Genomic DNA, 24,462 nt, shown 5'->3' with positions numbered 1-24,462 from the left:
GTACAACGTATTAATGCAGGGCTGGGCAAGTTCGAATTCACCTCCGGCTGTTTCACTTCGCCCGAATAAAGACAGAACGTGTCTGCAGACAGTTATTTGCTGTCACACGTACTGCTACAGCTAATTAAAGCTAAAACGTTCGCTTTACGCACATTCTGGTCCTCCCAGCGACCCAGCAACTTTTTTAGCCACTTCTCGGATTTAGAGCCCACTCTATATAACGTCCCATCCGGTCAAGCAGACACCTTTCTATCTTTTTCCTGCGATTTCAATATGTTAGTGTTTGTAGGCAGTTCGCAGTAGATAGCCTCGTACGTCGCCTCCGCGATCAGCTCCGGCAGCGCTCCGGAAACGCGAAGTTTCCGTTTTACGTCACAAGTGGCGTAAGTATCCGCTTGCTTCAAGCGTTCTCATGCCGGATACGTCTAGGCGCCGAAATGTAAACAAGTATGGAAGCGGCCTGCTGGCGCACCGCGTTGCGGCGTGTTTCTGTCGTATGGATGGCGTTCTCAACGCAAAGTAACTTTTGAACAGCATCCTAGGCTTGCTCAGCTTTGAGTGCATGGTCTGCGCACTTCGGTTACTTGCACCAAGTTCGATCCGAGATGCCGCTGAGGAGAAAAGTGTAAGTACGCTTTGTTTTATTCTTTTCAAATTCAACGTTTATTGAGCGACTGATTGACTGATGACAACCGTTACAGAGAAAACCTGTCCGGCGTTCGCTGTCAGAAATGTCTGGAGCTTGGCCACTGGACTTACCAGTGCACCGGGAAACGCAAATACGTTCACAGAGATTCAAGGACAACAATTCTCAAAAACAACGTGAAGAAACAAATGTTGGCGAGTGCGATCCAACTGTAAGTATTAACATTGCATGCTAGTCCACTTCGCTTCTTTCTGCTGTGTGTAACTGCTACAGCAGCCGTGGTCTGTGTGCATAACTTTTGCCCCGGTACAGGTGCCATATGAGATGAACTGCGATAACAAATTTGTCATGTCGAAAAATATAAAGTTTAAAATTTTTTTTAAAATATAAAGTTTTATCTCATTGCTGTTAAACTTAGATTTGAATCAAAAAGTTTTATCACATTGCTGTTGAACGTGGATTCGAAAAAGTCTGCACGCCCTGACGTATGATACCTAATAAATTTTTTTAATGGTACTGCAGATAGGTGTCACGTTTCCTGGCAAAATTATTTTCTCTTTCGTTGCTTGTAAGTGTCGAACTGAGCGCCTGGGCGTGTGCAAGAGTTGTGCCCATTTTTAAATATATGGAGACAGGCTGAGCATTGAAAATGACCGACCAGTTTCAATCATTTCAGTGGCCTGCAATATGCTCGAGCATATTATCTGTAAATACTTAGTACCTCAAAATGATTTCTTTACAAGCAACGAAAGTTTAACAGTCGCCTTGCTTCAGTCACAGTTATTTGAGACCATTCACAGCTTTGCCACAGCCATTAACTATAAGGAGCAAATTGATCTGATTGCGTTAGATTTGGCAAAGGCTTTTCACAAGGTGTGTCGTGTGAAACTTGTCGAAAAATTGTACACATTCGGAATTGATCCCAAGCTGGGAGATCCAGAGCAGCTGGGTACAGGCCTACTTGCATATTAGCAGGCGATTTGTTGCGATTTATGGTGAACGCTCTTCAACATTAGATGTGTGATCTGGTGTTCCACAGGGGTCCATTTTAGGTCCCATTTTATTCTTGTTTACATAAACGGTATTGCAAAGGATATACATCCCCTGTTGAAGTGCGATTATTCGCAGATAATTTTTATTTTGTCACATGAGAAATGTTCCTGACCAGGTTTGTTGTAAACAGGTCTTTGAAAATGATCCACAGCTGGTGTGCTAAGTGGGATTGAAATCAAACACGTTGCTGAACTGTTGTATATTGGCATCACAGTTATTACCAACTTAAATTGGAGTGAGCATATTTACTGTATTTGTGGTACTGCGCAACACGAGCTTGGCTTTCTAAAGAAAACTGTGGAAAGCTACCCCAGATGTTAGACTGAAAGCGCATTAAACTTTTATAAGACAACTTTGGAATATGCGTGTATGATCGTGGATCCTCATCAACGGTATGTCATTGGTAAACTTGAATGAGTTCAGAGGCTTGCAGTGAGATTTATTTTTAGAGCGCAGCTCTTGGGGTTCCTGGCTTTTGTGTCATAGTCGTCGGCATTGCCGGCGTAATTGTTTGTGCAACCAGTTGTCTAAGTGGCAGAGTAAAATACCACCTGGCAGGTGGCTGCCACGGGAAGATTTCGGAGGGTGGCTAGCAGCGTAACACACCACCTGTCAGCCGTGAAGAGCTGCATTCAAATTTCGCATTACCAGCTATCATAATTGTCTGTCAATTTTTTTCTGCCTATCAACGACACCGATCCATAACAGCTCTGCTTACTTTGGCACAACTTTCAAAACCTATCGCAAGAAAAAATAGATGGATTGAAGCTTCTTTACCGCTGCCACGGTGGCTCACTGGTTACGGCGCTCGTATGCTGACCCGGAAAACATGGGTTTGATCCTGGCCGCGGTGGTCGCAATTCAATGGAGGAGAAATTCTAGAGGCCCGTGTACTGTGTGACGTCAGTGCACGTTAAAGAACCCCAGGTGGTCGAAATATCAGGAGCCCTTCACTACGGCGTCCCTCATAGACTGAGTCACTTTGGGACAATAAACCGAAGCTTCTATATCAACTGCATAACAACAAATTATACTTGGATCCTGGCTTGGATCTGCAACCTCCTGGAAGACTACCACCTCGTGTTAATTATCCTCATACTATTATGGCCTACACGCCAAAGGTTACGTTTTTTTTTCAAAATGAGTCAAATCCATCTAAATAGAACCTGAGAAAAATGCAAAATTTTCTTATCTGCAGAAACTGTAGTGCTGTCCAAACTGTTTTACGCGTTAGTTAGGACAGCTGTACACCACCATGTACTAAAAAATTATGCGAATAATTTGGTCTATATACGCATGTTAACGTTGGATTTGGCACTTCTCGATGTGACGCTCTAGATTACAGCCATTTTTTTTCAGAAACCCTTATTTCTACAGTATTAATTTGTGCTCTGTTTATGAAAATAACACTGGAAAATGATTATGCTGTGAATTGAGCAGAAAAACAGAACATTCATAGTGTGCAATCAGGGGCACCGCACTGCTTCACCAACGCAAGTGCTGACGTGACAGCCATCTTTTCTTGTGTTCCCGCTTGGGCAGAGGAAAAGAAAACTGGCTGGAATGTACAGGATTTAGAATTTATTCTCCTTTGTTGTAGCATCCTAAATTCATAATTAGTAACGAAATAGTAGATACAGACAGGACACAGCATGTCAACTTGTGACTACTCAATTTATTTATTTATTATACTGCAAGCCCTTTTGGGTTATTACAGGGTCACTCCGGCACAGTATAATAGACACCCATCAACCAGTGTGTCTACCATATGGAGACACAAGGTCTTGACAAAAACCGAGTCCTGACGTTTTCTTTTTGAGTCTGCCTTTTAACTAGTAATGAATTTAGGAAGCCAGTACTGACTACTGCAACTAAACACTTTTTAAGTCGAATGTAGCAGAGATACATCCCTGCTTCCTTACATAGGAAAACCATGCTCAACCCAATTTTTTTTTTTTTATGAAAAACGACTGATGAAATACATGGTTCAAATGGAACCGCCCCCGAACTCTGCTCATCACGAGCAACACGTAAATCCGCCCATGGTTCAGATCTTCCACTGATCTCTTCATATCCTATGCAGCCGATCGTAAAAGTTTGTTGGAAAAGGAATACGTGAAACCACACTCGAAACAGTCCAAGCTATGAGGCTCAAGCTGGCAAAGAAGACTCTGACATGTGAATTTTGCCTTTTTAAGAGCGAAAGCTCTTACTCTCTGAGCCGCAGCTTTGGAGGTCATGAATGTTGCGCCGTGACCTCTAAACCGGAGGAGTGGTGTGATGCTGGGCCTAGTAAGAGGACGGTTTAGTACAGAAACCAGGCTGCGTCCGATCACCCGACGGTTTAGTACAGAAACCAGGCTGCGTCCGATCACCCGGCCGGCATTGCTCGCTGAGCCTTTCACTCGTCTCTCTAGGAATAACAGAGTTAAAACACTGCCAGTTTCTTCTTTAATATGATTTGTGCGCATATTTTTTAGGCAATAATATGGGGCACAATCGTTATTATAGTTTTTGTAAAGAAAAGATGTGTGGATTTGCTTGCAATTGCAGTATAATTTGACCTCGTCGTGGTGTCTGGGTAGACGTGCAGGCTAGTTGGTGAACCATGATTATTTAAAACAGCGCAAAAGACAGGGACACAGATAGAAAAGACACACACAGCGCTGATTTTCTGGATTTGGATTGTCTGGATTGTCTGGATTTGGCCCATTTCGAAAAAAATACTCCTTAGTTGTTTTAAGCGTTCCTTCCAAAGATGATAATGGATTGGAATAACCTTTTTCGGCAATTAATTACTGACTCTACTTCAGCTGAAATTTTGTGGGATTTGGAAATGTACGTTGACTAACTTGGAATCTGCTTTTTTTTAATTTTTTCTGTTAATCTTTCAATTATTTATTGTGTTGAATCTCTTCCTGTATTTCGTGCAGTTTTGAAACTCTTTCTTTGTACTCTTCTTTTTGTCTATTTGATTTTCACCCTGTAATAGCTCGAAAAGGCTTACAGTATAATAAATTAACTAACTGGGTAGTCATACAGGGTCTGTCCTGAAAGTAATGAGACAAGTCGCAGTGTGGTGCGTGCATGTGCTAGATCGGGAAACCGCTTTTGTGGGAAGGAGGGGGAACCTTCAGCTTCACAATGCAAAGATCTGAATTGGCTTCGAGCAGGTCAAGCGAGTGGACGTGTTCGAATGTGCACCCCTGTTTCGTCGCTGCGTCGAGGGAACCATGGAGCGAACGTTGCACAGCGCCACGTGGTGCAGCTTTGCAATAAACGGAGTAAATCACCTACCGAGACATTTGACAGCATGTGGGAATGATACAGTGTCCAGGTTGAAAGGGTTCCAATGGCACAAAGCATTTACAAATGGCAGTGAAGACGTTCAGGACCACACAGTGGACATTACTGTCCGTAACCATCATCGACGGGCGCCCAGACCGTTGCCCGTCGTGAATGTCTTCACGGCCGTTTGTAAATGCTTTGTGCCATTAGAACACCAGACCTGGACATCGCATCGTTCCCACACGTTGTCTTGATTACGTCGAATGGCTCGGTAGGTAACTTACTCAGTTATGGCAAAGCTTGACAGCGTAGCGCTGTTCCAGCATTCGCTCCATGGTTTCCTTGACGCAGCGACGAAATATGGGTACACTCTCGAAGGCGTCCACTCGCTTCGCCTGCTCGGAGTGAACTAATTTGGTCGCATTGTGAAGCTGAAGGTTTCCCCTCCTTCCCCCAAAAGCGCTTTCCCAATCTAGCGCATGCGTGCGTCACGCCGCGACTTGTCTCATTACTTTCAGGACAGACCCTGTATGCAGTCAGATTTTGGAGATTTACACTTAGGAATGGCTAGCCAAAGCAGCATTTAAAGGGGTGCAAAAGAAAGATGTGGTATGCCTGGGATGTTACAGGACGCCGCTTCATGAATATTCTCCAGTGTTTTGTGGAAGCCAAGTTATCTGCAGTCAGAATTTGAATTTCAGTGCCTTCACGCATTTCTCTCTCCTCGTGTCACTTTTTGCATGTTCAAAGGTCGGCGCTGCTCCGCCCCCACCACCGAAATTCCCCATCGGGCTCCGGTTCTCGACCCGCCGGATCGATGCTGCTGACTAGCAGTGTTGAAGCACCTGTTAGAATCTAACCAATAGCCATCTATGAATAGAATTACATAGCAGCATACGGCGGAGGAGGATGCAAATATGAAAGTCGCCAGAAAGGACTCGCCAGGTTTCGCACATGTTCGTAGATTCTCTGCTCCATGTAGAAGTGTGTTATTTGGCAAAGGTTTCCTTGACGAGAAAACCTAATGATTGAGCAAGTTTATGCACTCTCCTTAAGTGTTTCAGAACCGCATTAACTGCGTGGAATGGTGAGTGCGTATTCAAATTCCGAACCAAAAAAAATATGCCTGCTGCTTTCGAAGGGTGTGCCATGTACTGAACAATACCTGTTCACTCGCAGAGAGAGATACAGAGAGAGGGAAAGGCAGGGATGTTAACCAGAAAGGATTCCGGTTGGCTACCCTGCACAGGGGAAGGGAATGAGGGGAATTAAAGAGGAGAGAGAGAAGTAAAGGGAAATAATCACAGTCTGTCAATCAAGGCAGTCGCTCTCAAAAAGCGAGAGAGTGCCTTGTAAGCCTTGATGGCAGTTGACTGTTGTGGCCACGGACCGAGGATCTTGGCCTCTGTGAAAGGGCGAGGGTCCAGGCGGTCCAAAGCACATCGCAGCTTATGTCTTTCGGCTACAAAGGCAGGGCAGGGCAGAGGTGCGTGGGACATGACTAAGGTGACAGCTAACAACACTGTTGAATTGTCGTTAGAGACAAGTATTGTGCTTGTCATTAGTTTCTACGTAATAAATGAGGAAAACATTGGTTTTCCCAACTGTTCTACACAGCACATATAAGCTTGTAGTTATACAGGATGCACACTGCACCTATTTTCAGTTGTTGAGAAAGTATGTCTCCGAAGATCTGCACAGTGCCCTCCTCCTGAATCTAATCTCTTTTTTCCCCTCAGTTTGGGCTTGTGTGCATACTTCCCCCACTAGTCAGTTTGCTGTGAGCCAGCTTTGGCCCTAAATCCAAGCGACATAGATGTCTATGCAGGCTTCCTACAGTATAGCCCCTTCAGGTCCTGCATGTACGATAGCACACACATCTGTAATGCAGTCATACTCCCGATATAAAGCGCAAAGTGCATAACTGCGAAAAATAAAAGTGCCAAAACATACAGAATGGCGCAAAGAACCATTTCAAGCCAGGTGTGCGAAATGAAGGCCAAAAATGCTTTTTCAGAGATGCGACGCCTCTGCATTTTGTGGTAGCAACAGAGTCTGATAAAACTCAAATCTGCAGTGAAGCTCAGCCTACATTCGGGACAGCCGAACAGAATTCCTTCGTGCTAAAACGTCACCTTAAAGAGCTTTTGCTGCTACCTAAACATGAAACTAATGAAGAGACATTATAAGCTCGTAAACACAGATTTCACACAGTTGCAGTGGGCGAGCGGATTAATACAGAACGCCGAAGACCGTAGCCCTCAATTACCAACTAGAAGTTGCATCATACTGTAGCAACACTCCAATCTGTGCAATTTTTATTTAGCAAGGATGAGCACTTTAAAGTGCTTACAATGTGCCATTTGTTTAGTTTGTCAGGAGTCGCTCAAAGGCCACCCTGAGGTAGTGTTGCGACAAAAGTAGAGTCCAAATTTTTTATGTGCAATCTTCTTGTGCTACTCAGTATAATATGGAAATTAACATTTTCCTCAATTCGGATGAAACCTTTCACCTGAAGGGGAAGTGTATGCCTTGCACTCCAGTTCTGCAATCTCTGTTCCAATTTCAGGAAGAGGTCTGTCCAGCCTGCAAGGCAAAGCAGTGAGAAGTCCTCTAGCGGCTCGGACGGAGAGTCCCACAGCGGAGACGAATCAGACTCCAGCAGCAGCTCGTCAAGTAGCTCATCAAGCAGCAGCAGCAGCAGTAGCAGTAGCAGCACCAGTGACAGCAGTAGCAGCGACAGCAGCAGTAGTAGCAGTAGCACATCTTCATCATCGAGTGGCACTACCAAAAAGGCACCTGCCAAACGGAGCAGGGAGAAATAAACAGGACAGCGGACATGAAACTTTTTTTTTTATTATTCCCAACTCAAGGCCTAGCATGACAAGAAAAAGTCCAGTTTGCTCGAGATGTTTTTTTTGTATGATGTTATATTTACAGTGCGTAGAAATAGTGGTCACGGGGCACTAAAAGAACTGCGGTGAAAGCAGGAGCTGCCCCGCGGTGATGTGGATGATGATCGTCTCCCCCCCCCTTCCTCAGTCCGTGATGTGATCTAGAGGCTTATTCTCTTCATAGTTGGCCCACATCTTGAAGAAAAGGTTCTCCAAGTTGGAGGTGTAGGTGCGCACGTTGAACAGAGGGCTCTCCATCCGGGCTTGCCACACCTTTGCTCTGATGGCCTTGAGGCTGCAAGATAACAGAGGGCACACTTAACGGCAAACAGGGAACTCGTGAATATTAGTGACACTACGTCTGTTTTACAAGCCACAAAAATTCTGGCAGCCAAAAAGGACAAACTTGGGTAAATGTGTGTGCTACACATGTCCACAAACATCATGCTGGTTCAAGTTCACATGCTGGTTCAAGTTCACATGCTGGTTCAAGTTCACATATTCCACAGAACGGCCATTAATAGCTGAAATAATTTCAAACAAAAATTTATTAACTAAAAATTCACAGCAATTTCTTTACCTTAACTTTCTTTACTTTGAAGAGACCATTGCAAAAATATTTCGTGAACTCTTACGTGTAAAGTAGAAGCTAATACGACCCCCGTTAATTCGGAAATCTGGATAATTCGAACTGCCGGTTCTGTCCTCGGCAGCGTCCATGTTCGCTATTTCAGATGCTACAGAACTTGCACCAGTCAATTCGAACAGCTTCCAGATGAAAGGCCGCGTCCGGATAAGACTGACACAGCAAGAGAGTGCTGAAATACCCTACTCAAAACCTCAATTCCATGCTGTTGAGTCACCTTGCGTACTTCTGACATGCACTTAACGGCAGGCACTACAGTCGAACCCGGATATATCGAACCCGCATATTTCGAATTATTGGCTATATCGAACACACAGATTACCCCCTTGAAAATACTATGTAAAAGTATAGGACAGTTGCGTTGTATATCGAATTCAATTTTCGCCGGACATTGGATATATCGAACGCCGCGCCGCGCCCCTGGAAGGTGCGCTTTCCCCAAAGACATTCCTGTCCGGTCCTCAGCCGCCTCAGCGGAGAACATTTCCGCAGTCAGCAGGCGCAGGGCCCTTTTTTTTTTTTTGTTCCCCGTTTTTGCGCCCCACCGGCGCGAGCTTTCCCGCTCCTCCTCTCCTCCTGTACCGCCGGCGTGTGCTCCGTCAAGGTCATTGGAGATCAGCGAAGAGAGAGCGCCGCATGGAGACGCGCGGCGACCACGCTTCTTGGGGAAAGAGAGAGAGAGAGAACGGTCGCACGTGGGTCTGGGGAAAAGAGAGAGCTCAGAAAAAAAAAAAAAAAAACGAAGCCCAGAGCGCCGATCTTTCTCCCTGCTCTTTCTTTTCCCTCTGTCGTTCCTTCGCAGCCGGGTTGACTGCCGCTCGCATAGGCTTCGCTCTTATCGCTCCATCTGCGCCTCGCGTGTTTTTTTTGTGTGTGTGTGCCTGTGTTTCAACGCGCGACGTGAAGCAGGCCCCAGTAGCCAACTGTTTTGGCAAGTGGCCGGAGATGAATGTCCGGAAGATTTAGATGACGATGAGTGCTTGGACGACGCGTTTCGCGACTTGTCCAATTTTCTCGGCGCCGTTCCGTCCGAAGTGACTGTTGAGGACTTTAACGCTGACAGCGAAGTTCAAGCGGTAGCTGGCGTTCAAGACGCCGACTCCAGCGACGACGAGGGCAACTGTGTTGTCGAAGAAACGCGTCCGTGCGCAGCCACTGAACTGGCGTCAGCGTTAGCCTGATTCGGCGCTGTTGCGGCGAAATGGAAGGCACTGTGCTCTCGCACCTGGACAGTCTCGAGAAGATCGAGGCCAGTGTTTTGAACTTCGTTTCCCAGGGGAAAAAGCAGCCCAAAATTAGTGATTTTTTTTTTCCGCGAAATAAAGCGCTTTCACATTGCGCGCCCATACTATGTGATTCGCGGCTGTTCCAAACGGTAAGCCACAATTTGTTATGATCGGGAGTGCAGTTTTAGCCTATATCTGTATATCGAATTTTCGCTATATCGAACTATTTTCCGATCCCCTTCGAATTCGATATATCCGGGTTCGACTGTAGTACGACGAAAAGGCGATCCAATCTCCAAGCTTAGTCCAATCACTCGGTTTTGGTTATGCTTTATCCTGAGCTTCCTCCCAGCCCACAATGAGGGCGGCTCAGCCACCCAGCATCAGCCAGGCAACGTACTCCAGCTGAGCACAGCTGCGGACGCTGATTGGCATGTCACTAGTTTTCCCCTTCTTTCTTCCTCGCCACTTCCTTCCCTTCCATGGGTGGTTCTGTTCTTCCAGCGCGCCAAACTGTGCGCCCGCACTCATCACGTGCCGTTTGCCATTTGTGCAGTGAAACCGCCTCACATGCGATGGCGCTCTTTATGATGGGTGCGCACCAATGCACTAGTGGTGGAACTCCACCGCGTCGCACCGTCAAGGATGCAGGCAGCAAGTACTTCGTGCTTAAAGGTGCAGTCGTGGCTTGCATGTTCGTATCATCTGCAGTAGGGAGGGTGCAGGGAGGCCATTCATAACATCTGAACTTCTGCCGATTGCACACACTGCACTCTGGCCAGGGCATTTTACGAAGTCGTACCGCTCACAAATTTGTATCAACCGGGGTCGTATCATCGATACTCCACTGTATATGGCTATGTGCACACCGCCCTTGTGATCAGGTTGCTCTTCCCAGCAACCTCTCATGACCGATCATTAATTTAACTGCCATCTGCCAAGGTGGGCAGTTTGCGCACAATCTGGTGGGCAGGTTGTGATGAAGCCACAAGGTCACGTGACCTAGTTGGCCCACCTACTTCCTAGGCTGCTTCTCTGGGGATTTTTCGCTCACGGCCGACGCCACCAGTCCCTAACGCTATCCCGTTAAAATCGCTGAGTAAACTGCCTTTGCCATGCAGCAAACCGCAGGGCAGATCGACTGCATCAACAGCATCTGTCCAAGGGAAACCATACTCTCCTGAGACAAAACTCATTGCCTGAACTCCTAATGTGGCCGATACACGCAAAATGAGCACATTCGGTTGACCCATCCCAAACACTATGAACTCGGTTTGTGGTTTGGTTTTATGGAGTTTAACGTCCCAAAGAGACTCAGGCTATGAGAGACACCGTAGTGAAGGGCTCCGGAAATTTCAACCACCTGGGGTTCTTTAATGTGCATTGACATTGCACAGTACACGAGCCTCTAGAATTTCTCCTCCAAAGAAATTCCAGCCGCCGCGGCCGGGATCGAACCCGCGTCTTTTGGGTCAGCAGCCGAGCACCATAACCACTGAGCCACTGCGGCGGCAAACACTATGAACTCACTAGTCTCGGTCAGTTCCTAGCCGTATGGCGATGTCCTGGTACTCCCGGCGAGACCGTGCCACCAGCTCGGGCACGCCCAGGCAGTGGAGCTGGGAGGCGGCCACACGTGACGCCAAGGTCTCCCCCGGCCACGTGACAACAGGCGTGCCTGCCCACAGGACGTCCATGCCCGTCGTGTGGCCGTTGCAGAGCGGCGTGTCGAGGCACACGTCGGCCAGCTGTCCCCGGCGCACGTGCTCCTCCTTGGCGGCCACATTGGAGAAGATGATGCGGCCCGGCTGCGAGAGGCCCTCGGCCTGGGCCCAGGCCTGCACGTGCGCCTCGCCCACCGCGGGAAAGCGCAGCAGCCACAGGACGCTGTTGGGGACCCGCTGCAGGATGTGCACCCACATGCGCAGCGTGGCCGGGTCCAGCTTGTACAGCTGGTTGAAGTTGCAGTACACGACGGCATCCTCGGGCAGGCCATACTGCTGCCGGCAGGTCACCAGGATGGCCCGGGGCGCCTCCTCGCCGGTGGCAGCCCGCGTGTTGACTTGCGTGCTCGCCAGCCCATTGTGCACCAACACTCCGTTGACCTGCAAGGATGACGGCCAATGTTGATGCAGACGCAATACACATGCAGCCACTTCTGCTCTGTTCATTATGCAACAGGCAATGCATCAGTAGCTGCTGCACTCTTTCCCTCTGCTTGCCAAGCATAACAGGAATTTGCATCAACCATGACAGCGGACTCCTCAACACACAGCAAGACTGCCGGAACACTGCAGCCTCTTCATTGACACAGAAAGAGGCCATAAAAGTGTGATGCTCACAACTGTTCTCCATTTATTGTTAACTACATTTTGCTGAAATTTTTAACGCTGCGAATTCAAAACAATCAGTATGGCTGAACTCATCAACTGCATTTCACAGCCAAATGCTATTCTCTTAGTAATAAGAATTCCACGAGGCTAGAAAACAACGCTCACATTTCAACCACGTTGGCTACAGCAAGTTCAATAGGCGCAAGTGAAGAGACAAATGATCACCTGAGCCTGCACCTGACCGGAGCTGATCATGGCTTGAACCGTGGTGGGCAGCTCAATGACAGTTTTGACGACCTCCACGCGCTCTCCCTGCTCGGCAGCAGCCACTTCGCGGATCTTCTTCACTTCCGTCTTGTCCATGATGGGAGACAAGTCCGTCGCGTTCACAATGGACACATTGTCTGGCACTTCGCCATTGCCCTTGAGCCGGGATTCCCGGGAGTCAATGATGGCTCGCTCCATGAGGTGGGGAAACATGTGGCGGTGGTCCCCAACAAAGAAGGTGTGCGGCATGTAGGCCAACTTCTCCGAGTACTGGCTGGCCAGCTGCGGCGGGGAGGTGACGCGGTCGGTGACGAGGTAGTCCATGAACGGTGCCCCACTGGTGCCAGGGTAGCCCAGCCACATCGCCTGCACAGGGGCCGGCCGCAGGGCAAAGATCTCGTTGCGAGCGCCCTTCGTGTAGCCGTTCATATTGACCAGGATGTGGATGCCGTCGGCGTGGATGCGGTCAGCCGCCTTCCCGTTGCACGGTATCTGGGACAGGTCCACAAAGTGTTCCGACTCGGTTGCTATCTTGGACCGGAAGCTGGTGCCGTCGTCTGGACTGAGGGCATAGCAGAACACCTCCACGCGGGACTTGTCGTGCAGGCCCGGCACACTCTGCATGAGATGCGATGTGGGGTGGTTGCCAAAGTCGGAGCTGACGTAGCCGATGCGAAGCCGTCCCTGACGCTGGCGGAGGTGCTGGTAGGGCGCCCGGTGCAGCACCTGGATCTTCTCGAGGCAGAGGTTGGCGTGGCGGGCGGCGATGGCCTTGCGGAACTCGTGGGAGAGTGGATACAGCATGGAGTGGTGCGGGTGCACGGAGGGCAGGCGGTTCTTCTCGAGCTGCTCGGCCACGATGGCAACCAGCTTCTTCATGCGTCCCTCGTAGTCCGTCCAGTCACACACTATTTGCAGGCAGTGCGCCAGATTGCAATAGGCATCTGGAAACTCTGGCTTTAGCTTCAGTGCAGTGCGATACGAAGCAATCGCCTCAGGTATGTTACCGGAGTCCTTGTGGATGGAGGCAAGGTTGGAGTGGGCGTCGGCAAAGGCTGGGTTTATCTGAATGGCACGCGAATAGCACTGGAGAGCCCCTTGAACATCACCCATCTCTTTCAGGGTGTTGCCCATGTTTGAGTAAGCATCGGCAAACGTTGGTGAAATGCGGATGGCCTCCCGGTAATGGAGCAGTGCTTCCGACAGCTTTCCCTGCTGCTGCAGGACACTTGCGAGGTTGGAATGGGCGGCTGCAAACTCCGGGAACACCTGCAGAGGGCAGTACCAGCTGACGTTAGCACGCACTCAAATACATGGATGATGCTGGTAAAGGCAGTCTTAGTTCTACTCGCAGGCCTTACCTCGAGCGCCTTGAGATAGAGGCGTGTGGCCTCCTCCACAAAGCCCTGTTCTCGTTTGATGTTTGCCAGGTTGTTGAGCGAGTCTGCGTGCGTAGGGCACAGACGAAGTGCGGTCTGGTAGCAGTCTTCAGCCTCTGTGACCTGGCTTTTCTCCTTGAGGGCGTTGGCAAGATTGCAGTATGCATCGGGAAAGTTTGGCTGAAGGTCAATGGCACGCCTGGAATTAAACCCATGCCGGAAAACTTGTTAGCGAGCAGCGAATGTTACTAATTTTGCTCACTGGGAGATTCCATAAACCTATGTCTCAGTTCTGAAAAAGTTATGATGCATCTCCACACTGCTGCACTTTCTTTTAAAGAAACACTGAAGGAATACTGAAGGAATACTAAGTTCAGCTAGATGGAGATGGATAGTGCTTAAACATTGCAAGCATGTCATTTTTACCAAAAGCAGAGCCTGAAATCCAGAAAACAATGCAAAAGCAAAGGACATGTAACGACTCTTCTCAAGAATTTCTGCGATACGTAGGGTGAAGTCAATCCCTCGCTGCCTGGTATTGGCTCATCATTTTCATGTGCAACATTCTGATGAGAAGTGCCGTTAGAATAGGAAAGCAGTGCGGCGAGTGCTTCTGAGAAGTAAATATTTTGTTTCAAATGCTACCCAGTCAGCCTATGTGAAGATGCCTTGTGCAGCAACATTCAAGTGCAAGCCAAGCACAGACTTTCAGGGTCGTTTACACAGTTTCTGAGAGGTCAAGATGGAATGATCCGGAGAGGACTGCTTCGCACATGAAAGGGAGTAGGTATTATGCTCTTTAGCATCAAGGATAGACACTGCAACAAAAGGCCATCTGCATTAAGGGTCTCTAGTTCTCATTCGCTTCCACTGATTAGTCATGACACTGAATGGATGCACGTCACGTAGCAGCACTTCACATGGCAGTAGGTACCTGTATGTGTCCACAGCCAAGTCGATGAGGCCTTGCTCGTAGTAGACGCAGGCCAGATTCCCGTGCACCACAGCATTGTTGGGACTGAGGTTGAGCGCCCGCAGGTAGGCTGCCACTGCCCGGTCAAAGATGCGGGCCTCCTTCAACACATTGCCCAGGTTGATGTACGCATCCAGAAAATTTGGGTCCAGGGCCACCGCCTGCAACAGCCCACGTCAAGGCTCAACAGAGGACGCAACCAAGGCGCCAAACTTGGCCCATTGATGCAGCACAGATGGTGAATGCAGTACAAAAATTCTCCCCCAACACTGCCTCAGTGTTCCACTTAACAGCGTTAGCTACGGGAGCTTCAAGTGTTTACATTGGTGTGGTCAGCATACTGAACAGCGCTGTAAGGGAAGGGCGGAAGGTGGGAGTGAAAGAGGAAACACGACGAATTGTCCTCGGAATGTACGGTTTGGGGGCGGAAAGGCCGTCGGTGCGAACCCCATACATAATCTGGGCTTCATCTCAATTAGTAATTTTACCCTTAGGAACATGCAAAGTCATTTGACACCATTTCAAATATCCTGCGCACAACGGGTGACCGCACATTTTATGCAAATGGTGGTCCCGGGGGTGGGGGTGGGGGGGGGGGTCCCACTTTGATGGCCGCTGTACTGGCACATATACAATGGATAGAAAGCATAGGTATCAACTGAGGCGCTATGCACCCACTGTTGCTATGTGATACAGCGTGGTCACTAGCATGCGCGCTTTGTGTTCAGACTTCTATAGTCATTCTAATATTCCAATATGTAGCACTGAGGCCTACATATGATAGCACTTCTAGGCAGAGACTGACAGTACGATGCATAGTCTGTACATTCGTGCACAAGTTCGACCATGCCAAAAGTTGAAGGCAGCTGTCAGTGAAGTTATAGCTCCCAGCAAACATGCTGCAAGGGCAAAATAACACAAGTTAAGCAAAACTCCCGGATTTTATTTTTCCTTTTTTTATTTTCCCAAAAATTATACTTTACCGCCAGGGTCAGGGGTTCAGGCATTACACGTGTAAATATAGCAGTACACTAGAGCCAGATTTGCAGCACAGTTATTATGAGAATGCCGTTCATTGTGCAAGATTTCTGGTCACACGATGGTTTTGTGCAGTTCCTTGAAGTGTAATCAGGGTTCTACTGTATGTGGCCTCGTACTAACGGCCGAGTGGTCTGCATGGTGTCAGCCAAGTAGGATACAGGCTCTGCGGAGGCGCGAGTTCCAATCTAGGTCAGAGTGCACAGAGGCACAGTTTCTGGCCATTGTTCTTCCTCCTTTCTGTTTCAGCTGTGCACCCACAAATGTAGACAAATTTTATCCTTCACTATTTTGCACCGCACCTGTACGAGGTGCTCCAGTTTCATGTCAGAAGGCCAATGCAAGTGCCCAGGAGTTCAAGCCCTGCAGTTATCACTGTTAACTCCCCCACTCCATCTATCACAAGCACGTATTAGCATAGGGAATGAAAGAAGTGGCTCACCTTTTCGAAATGATGGATGGCCAGCCATATCTCCCCTTGTGCATTGAATACGCAGCCTAGATTGCTCCAGGCCACGGCAAACGTTGGACAAGTCTCGATGGCCTTTAGGTAGCAGGCCTGTCGTAGCCCCACAGCCCCAAACATACACATCAACAGGGAAGCACTGCAGAGGATGATCAGGTCTCGCAGGTGCCTACTCGTGCTGCTCGCAATCGCAGCAGCGCGCTCGCGCAGGTGAAGGGGTGGGAGGGGGGTTTCGGCAGTAGGGTGGGACGCGCACACTTGCTGCCGCAGAGCGCCGCTTGGAGGCGGGGACGCTGCCAATAGCTGCCGCAGCGCGCAAGGGGAAGGGGCAGGGCCCCACAGGCAGCATCTCCTCCCCTCTCCCCGGGCAACAGCAGTCAAAAGAGCACAACCCAGGAACAGCGCAAGGAGGTGCCGGCCAAGTGGGCCTCAGCCACCTTCGGGGGGGAGCACAGAGAAGCCAAAGAAAGGGGGGCAAACCCGGCGTCAGGGGCAGACTGACCGGGCACGCTGCCGGGTTACCACTGCAGGGATGCTGGGGGGGCTGCCGCAGTCTTCCTCCCACGGTATAACCGTGACCGTCACGTGGCCGCTCGCTGTGCTACCAACGCTACACCCCAAACGAGTTGCTTAGAAAGAAAAGAGAAAAAAGGTCACATTAGTGGAGCTCCCACAGGGGGAAGAGGGGTGGGGGTAGGTGTGTGGGGGAGAGAGCGGGCACCTGGCAGGCGCCCCCTCCCTTAGCCGGCCCCGGCCCAGTGCTTGGCTGCCGGGAACTCTCTCCACCCGGGGGACGAGAGCCGGGCTCACCTCGTCCACCACTAGCCAAGCTGGGCGCATGATTCAGCTTCGCACACAAAGACGACACTGCTCTGACAATTGCGGATGCACAAGACAGGCTAGCTGACCCACCTGCAAAAGAAAGAACAAATAGTGCAAATGAAAATGCGGGCAAAACGGGGAGGAGGCTCGAGAGGACACCGCACCGTCCTCTGCTCATCTCTTCCCCTTCCACCTTAGTCTTCCTTTGCACCACTTGTTCTTTCGTGGGCAGTGGCCGCACTCTCGCCAGGGGGGTGGGAGCACATGCTAGCGCTAACCTAACTTCCTGCCTCTCGATGCTTTTGCTTGAGAGCCATGATGAATTTTACACCAAGCTTTACAAAGCTGGGGAAGGTGACTACTTTTGCGGAGGAATGCAAGAGAGAAAAGAGAGAGAGGAAGATTAGTCTAGCCGACTGCCTGCCAGGCACACTACCCCTGCAGGAGGAATTTCAACAAACTGCCAGAAGTGAGGCTCCCTGCCGGCCGTTTGCTAGCGCACTGCGCGCTGCCGCTCTGTTGCGCGTCGCCACAGCTGCCACCGCATAGCTTGCTGCCCGTCGCGCCAACAGGTGCTCCGGGTCAGCAAGGCAGCTGCTCCTGTGCGAGGGGCCGTCGGACGCTCCTGAAGACATGCGCACATGCACGCATCGCTGCATCGCCGCCGCAGCCGCAATGCGCCGCTGCTGCCGCTGGTTGCTGCCGCTTCCACGGGGACATCTCGAAGGTCCCCCACTGGTTCCCGCGCTTTGCCAGGTGACGAGGAGAGAGGTGAAGGAGGGATGGAAACTGAAAACTATCGCAGCCAATTGAAGCCCTGGCAAAGCGCATCGCGTCCTTTCTCCGAGTCATCAGAATTGCACTCGGGCCAGCAAAGGGCCGGAGGTGATGGCACCGAAGAAAGGACTGGACCAAGTGCCGCTTTACTGGCAACCAAGAGACGAAAAAGGAAATAAACGCTGCGCCACATGTTCAGATGCCTGCGGGAGAGAGCCTAACTTCCCATGGCCAGCCCTCAGTAGTCCCCCTGCAGAGGAAGCGACCCGATGCTATCCAGTTAGCAAGCTGATGCGAGTCTATAAAAACGTCAAGCAGCCATACGACAGCGTTGCAGGCAGGCTATCGGAAGCGGCAGACTTACCTTGGCTTCATCTAGTCTACCTAAGGCTTTCAGCAAGTTCCCCAGATCACTGCGAACGCAGTACAAATCCTGAAACAACAAGGCAAAATGCGCAGGCTGGTAAGATACCCGTGCCCACGCGGCACGCTTTCAATGCAACTCTGTAAAGCAACTCACTGGGTTATACTGGAGGGCAGACACGTAGGCCTGCACAGCCTGCTCCATGTCCCCGGCAGCAACCAGAGCTGCTGCCAAGTTGATGTAGCCGTCTATGAAGTCTGGCTTGAGCCGCACAGCATGGCGGTAGTTTTCCAACGCGTCCGATAGCTGGCCTCGCTCCTTGTAGACGTTGCCCAGGTTCGAATAGGCCTCGGCCAGCAAAGGATTCTGCTTGATGGCCAGTGTGGAGAAGTTGGCTGACCTGCAAGTTTGGTCGGTTACATGTAGACTCACCAAGAACCCACGCTTTACTCATGCTGGGGAAAACCCAGCCACATCAGTTTACCCCAGTGTCTTGCAAAACTCTCCTAGACTTTGCCAGGTCCTTTCTAAACATTTGGGCAGAAAGAAGTGGCAAAAAATTCACGGGGACACCTAAATTCTATTGTGTGCAGGCTGTTGATGTCACTTCCAATGTAATTCGCCTCCATCAAAATTCGACCGCCACGGCCGGGATCAAACCCACGTCTTTCGGGTCAGCAGCGGAGCGCCGTAACTACTGAGCCACTGCGGCGGCTGGCCAAGAAGATAAACAAAACCTGCTGCTACTGATGAGAGAAGCTACCGGCAGTTATTGCATAAAGGAAGTGCGATGAGAAAATTCCAAGCTCAACGAATGCATAAACTACTCCACTCAATCTTTAACCCTTTTACTGCCAGGTTTTTTTGCTCACAGCTGCACACACCCTGCCGGTTTTTTTTTGCCTGTTAGTTTCCTGGAAATTTTTTGCTAGTAACGCACTAAAATGCTCCGCAGGACATGTAGACATGTTTATTGAGGAAAATCTTATAAATTAGTTGTAATGAATCAAATCTTGTAGCACCAATCGTGCCTGTCGGATTGCCTCTTCTTACGCAGATTTTTGGTGGCAAGTTGACTTCATCGCTATCATCACTTGACAAGGCACTTAGGTGGGCTCCTTCCTCGTTCTTATTATCATTGGACTCCCAATTCACAAGCAGTTTTGAATTTATTCGTCCGTCAAAGCGCGGACGAGTGCGGCACATTGCCTGACATGGCTGCTGTGCGAAAACGAAGCGACTCGGATGTGGAAACATGCGCGCCATCTGTTGTGTAAAATTCACCCTACAAGATTTATGAGTTTATAGCGTCTCTCTATAGATGGCGCTGCATGTCTGCATCGTTTTTTTTTTTTACACGGGTATTATCGCGAGCGGCAGGGGGCGAGTTAAAAAGCCAAAACGAGTTAACTCTGGAGAGGCAGGGGGTGTGCATATGTGGTAGCCCGAGTTATCTCGGGAGTGGCAGGGAAAGGGTTAAAACTGTCACTTCAGCCACCTTATGTACAGCAACAGATGTTAGCAACCTCAACGACTGTTTCACCTTGGGCCGCACTACATAGATATGTCGCTGCTCCTCTCTCAGTTCCAATGACGATGCATTGAAAACTGAGGAATCAAGGTTTTTTTTTTTTCAAGGGCGGGGGGGGGGGCACTTTACAATTTGGCACTGGAATTTCCGCCCGATATAAGATGGCTGAAAAGTTCATTTTTTTTCAATTTACTTACTCAACTGAACAAAATACAAAATTACTCCGACTTACACATTCAGCGACTGACAACAAGGTTGAAGTTGCATTCGCCTGTTGTGCACTGGAATACATTTTAAACCTCAGCTAAAATTAGCTGGCATAACTGGTAGTTTAGACCTGCCGAGTGCAGACACCAAGTTTACAACTTTCGCAGCAGAACAACTGCGCTGAAACATGCAAAAACATCTCGCAACACCCGAAAAACTAGAGTGAAGTGCTGAAGCTTAACACCTCTTAGATCTAAACATAGCGTTTAGTTGTAGCGTGCACAAAGTGCAAGAAGACTTGTGATAGCTGAACCAAACAACAAGATTTATTAAACGTGAAAAAGTATGAATCTGACCATTATTAAAATGCCCTGGATGGCATAATCACACAATGAAAAGGTTGAACCGAGTTTGAAGAAAAAGCCTCCCAAGGACAGCCAACTGCAGTGCGCTCCAGCAATTGGAAAACTTCGCTATCACCGACCCCAACAAATTGTCAACACTGTTTAACAATCACACAGAATGGGCAAATGAATGGTGGCACCAGGACACACTGTATCAGAAGGTGTGTTAAAGGGGCTGCAAAACACTGCTTGGGGGGATACCGGCTATACTTCAGGTGGGTTCTTTATGCCACACAGATGCTGACTTAAAAAGAATTACAGGAATCAATGCACAGGAACGGAAGTTATTCAGAGAAGAAATTTCAAAATACAAGCAAACAAAACGCTGCCCTCAACTCGATTTTGGCAGGGCTTCCCACTCCTATTTCGCTCTCCCAATGGCGGCACCTGGCGCAACCAATCAAAACAGCGAGCCAGAGCACGTCGCGGAAGTTTGTACTCCATGGTTGCCTGCTTGCTGTAACTCGTTCTTGCCGAGACTGGCAGCGTCGTTTCTATGCCAGAGCGCCCCTGGTGGTGTATTTTTATTTTACTTGCTTTGCAGGGCTTTTATCTAAGACAAACAAGTTGTTTTTGTTGATCTAATATAAAACGCAGACAGGTGACAAAATGTGTCTCTATTTATTCACACAATTTGCAGTATATTTACTGTTTGTCCAATCATCAAGCTCGCGCCAGGTGATGTCATATCCGCTGCTAAAAACCCGCCACTGTGTGGCGACACCATCAGAGCCATGAAGTTGTTTTCAGGAGGACATTAAAATATTAAAAAACGGAATATACGCGGTATTACCGACGCTAATAGCACCATTATAACTCACTGTATGCAATCAACAGGCAAAACAGTTAACTAAGATTGTGTTTCTGGGCCCCTTTAAGAGACGCCACACGTGTCTTACTTGTCCAGTCGGCGACACTGGAAGTGTATAGAACTCAGAAGCAAGAGCACGCCGGTGTTTGAGGGATCCTGCCGCCAAAGTTGCATGCAGTGGCGTTCAGCATTTTCGTAGTCGCCTGCCTGGTATTCCCGGTGAGCCAGCTCGGCCAGGCCTGCACAGAGTCGTGCAGAGACGCAGCGCACACCTTTAATCTAAAGCGCACGCCTTTGATCTAAAAAAACACAAGCGTGTCATACGCAGTACCCATCATGACCCTTGCGACCACACAGAACTGGACTGCAATTGACGACTGGCAGAATATCGAGCGCCCTCTACAATTTTTTCAACTGAAAACCGTCGTTCACAAACGGCGATCTCGAAATCTTGTCCGAAAAGGAAGGGAGGGGGATGTCACTTTGTATGAGAGGGAAGTTGTTTCATTAATGCATCACTGTAACCTTTCGACAACTGCCCTCTATACTATCTCGAAAGCAGGGGAAGTGGGGGGAGCTTCAGGTTCACGCAGATTAGAAGACCCCCCTCACCTTTTCGAAGAAGAAAAAATTCAGTGGACGCTTTGGCTCTCTAAAGTGCTGCAAGGCGAAAGCGTTTCCTGGCGCACTGTTTGTTATTTATTTATTATTTTTCATACTTTTTTGCTCTTTATTTTTATTGTTTTTATTTTCGTTTCTTATTATTATTGTTTCCATTTTTGTTTATTTTCTTATTTTTATTTTCCATTTCCTTCACTTTATTCCTTTTATTTTATTTATGAAACCCATGCATTCACTAGATGCGCCTTTATTCATGCTCGAATCTTGAGCCTTCGTGGCAGAGTGGTAGTGTCTCCGCTTCAAATGACAAAGGCTCTGGTTCGATTCCCACCCTTGGTGCAGTTTCTTTTTAGGCAGTGACGCCGAAAGGCGGACAAATCTGCCGACGCGTCTGTCGACACAGCTGCCGACAGCGTCTGCTAACGACAGTATGAGGCATTAAAGGCTTTCGCCTTAATACAGTGGAAGGTGAATGACTCATCTCCCCTCATGCTAACGCCTTCACTCAGCAGAGCAGGAAGTGAAAACATGGTCTGTGAACAACGGTTTTTTTTAGTTGGAAGAAACCTTCTTGTAAGTCAGCCTTTGCTGCAATTCTGCAAGTTGTCCATTCCCGGCCACAAATGCATGCCTACTCAGCATTTTACCTGAACTTCAATAACAAAAATTTCACCCTTCATTCCTCTAGCTTGAGATGGTAAAAATGCATTTGTTAGGAATAATATTTCTGAACACACTTCTTCTAGTCCATGTTTTTCTGAAGAGCAGTTTCAGTACAGATTTTTTTTTATGAGTCTGGAGCTACGTAGTGTGACATCAAGTTTGAACATCATGTGCAAATGCGGCAGCACTTATGAAGCAGTGATTACGAGGTTGAGAAGAATGACAACAAAAAGGAAATGCGTTGACAGCTGGCTCCACCAAGCCACATAGCTTCAGTCACAGAAACTGCCTTCAAGCAAAACGTTAACTGAAGGTAACAATCTGTTAGCCAGTTGTGTACCCTTAGCTCACAACAGCTGCTTGTGTTGGTAGTGCTTTAAAATAGTGCACTTACTGACACTACACAGCTGTAAAATGTTGCAGAAAAAAATATGGGATGCAAAAACACAAGCATTTAGTTCACTACTTGGCAACGCAGACTGCAGTGCGATTTCAATCGTCATTTTATTTTTCACCTCAAGTTTCACATACTGCATCCTTGCATGAGATGATTAAAAATACAAAAAATCATAACAATCAGACACTAATGAATATATGCAATTATTGATCATAAATAAATTAACAACAATGTCAGAGGAAACAAATTTGCTTTAATTACTACTTTCTGGTGCATGCTGTGCAGTGATCCATTAGCAATTTATCGCGTTCCCTCTATGGCGGCACTATTCTTAAATTTCTACCTATCAAGTTGAAAAACGGAAACGAGCCTTTGCAGCTGGCAAGTTTATTGCTTAAAAATTGAAAAGGGAGAGAAAAAAAAAAGACATGCAATTCCCGTGTACGTAACGGGATCGCCTCAAGACTAGCTGTTATCGTCGACTGCACAGTCTTGAGCAACTCCCATGTGAGGCACGAAATGATAAGCTAAGCACGGGATAAACATGGCGCAGTTAAACACCCGGATCACATGAGAACATTCGGCTTAGCGACTGAGCTAAATGGCGCAAGGCCGACGTGGCGCAATGCGTCATGAGAAAGTAGAACGAGCCTAATGACGCAGCCAGTACCTCAGAAATTCATTGTCAATGGCTGCCTCGAAGCCTTCATGCGCAACAGATTTTTACTTTTGCTTTCCGTGAAGAACGGGGCAACAAGCAATCGCTAATTCGGGAAAGGTGACGCGCACATCGGTTCCACGAATGGACACAAAAGAATCACGCTTACTCTGAAACGCCGCAGCCGTGGTCGCCATCTCACCGGACCCGGTCACCTCGTGCCACTTCAGTCCTACCGGCGCAAGAACCCAAAGCGAACGTCAGGTCATTCAGTGCTCAGCCAACAAAAGCAAGGCCTGGGGATGCAACGTCACGGGCCAAATTCCCTGGCGGCCTTCCGCGTAGCTGGCGTAGCCTCGGGCAGCGCCATGGACGCCGCCTTCGACTCGCCGCCCGCTTGCTCCCGTTACAACCACAACGGGCAACAGCACGCGAGGCACAAAAATCTCCCAGACTTAACCAAACAACACACCGCGACAGCTGCTGCAGCTGAAGGACCAATCATTATTCACGGCATACAGGAAGCGGAGTGCGTCAATCGAGAAGTGTACGCGTCGATCTAAATATCTTACACAAACAAAAATATCTGCGAACCCGTTTATTACAACGCTTTGCATCGGTCCTAACATCAAACAGCAAGCTTTTATTTCAACGCAAGCTTCTTGTTAGGGCCCAGTCAAGTAAGCCTAACTTTATTACACCAAGAAGGCAAAGAAGGCACTCGATTTGCACTCGAAGCGAGCATCGATGACCAACCACGAGCCCTTCGCCAAGTTGCCACGCGTTACCCAACTACACCAAAGGTGGAGCGTGAAGCAGCTACTGATACTTACCGTTAGTTGTTGCGAACAGCGCCCGAACACAAAACCCAGCGGAGACGGCAGCAACAGCAGTCAATGCACCGCGCAAGGCCTAAATAACCATAGATCAAATCTCCCTAATGTAATAACATAAAAACAAAACTCCACTCATGACGTCAGCATACGTCAGTGTTGACG

General features: G+C 48.6%; 2 protein-coding genes across 3 annotated transcripts; one reads left to right on the top strand and one right to left on the bottom strand.

Annotated features, from left to right (window-relative positions):
• The first annotated feature begins 398 nt into the window (after positions 1-398).
• LOC149370887 (uncharacterized) lies at positions 399-7,832 on the top strand. The gene is made up of 3 exons (XM_089563407.1): positions 399-625; positions 702-857; positions 7,557-7,832. The coding sequence occupies exons 1-3, from the start codon at positions 606-608 to the stop codon at positions 7,810-7,812; spliced, it is 432 nt and encodes a 143-aa protein (XP_089419533.1). The 5' UTR covers positions 399-605; the 3' UTR covers positions 7,813-7,832.
• sxc (O-linked N-acetylglucosamine (GlcNAc) transferase sxc) lies at positions 7,828-24,462 on the bottom strand. Of its 2 annotated transcripts, none has more exons than XM_089563396.1 (11): positions 24,298-24,462; positions 23,634-23,696; positions 21,214-21,364; positions 18,329-18,572; positions 18,173-18,247; positions 16,186-16,302; positions 14,667-14,866; positions 13,715-13,931; positions 12,312-13,622; positions 11,284-11,858; positions 7,828-8,176 (listed from the first exon to the last, which is right to left on the bottom strand). In XM_089563396.1, exons 2-11 carry the CDS (start codon positions 23,659-23,661, stop codon positions 8,026-8,028), a joined length of 3,069 nt encoding a protein of 1,022 aa, XP_089419522.1. In that variant the 5' UTR covers positions 23,662-23,696; positions 24,298-24,462; the 3' UTR covers positions 7,828-8,025. The 2 variants fall into 2 exon arrangements, with proteins under 2 accessions (XP_089419522.1, XP_089419526.1); XM_089563400.1 differs by having other exon boundaries at positions 18,173-18,241; positions 24,298-24,460.

This window comes from Amblyomma mixtum, chromosome 1 (genome assembly GCF_055824585.1).
Source record: "Amblyomma mixtum isolate Tamu chromosome 1, ASM5582458v1, whole genome shotgun sequence".
Classification (NCBI taxonomy): domain Eukaryota; kingdom Metazoa; phylum Arthropoda; class Arachnida; order Ixodida; family Ixodidae; genus Amblyomma; species Amblyomma mixtum.
The sequence above is the reverse complement of the archived record's forward strand: the minus strand, read 5'-3'. Positions and strand labels throughout refer to the sequence as shown.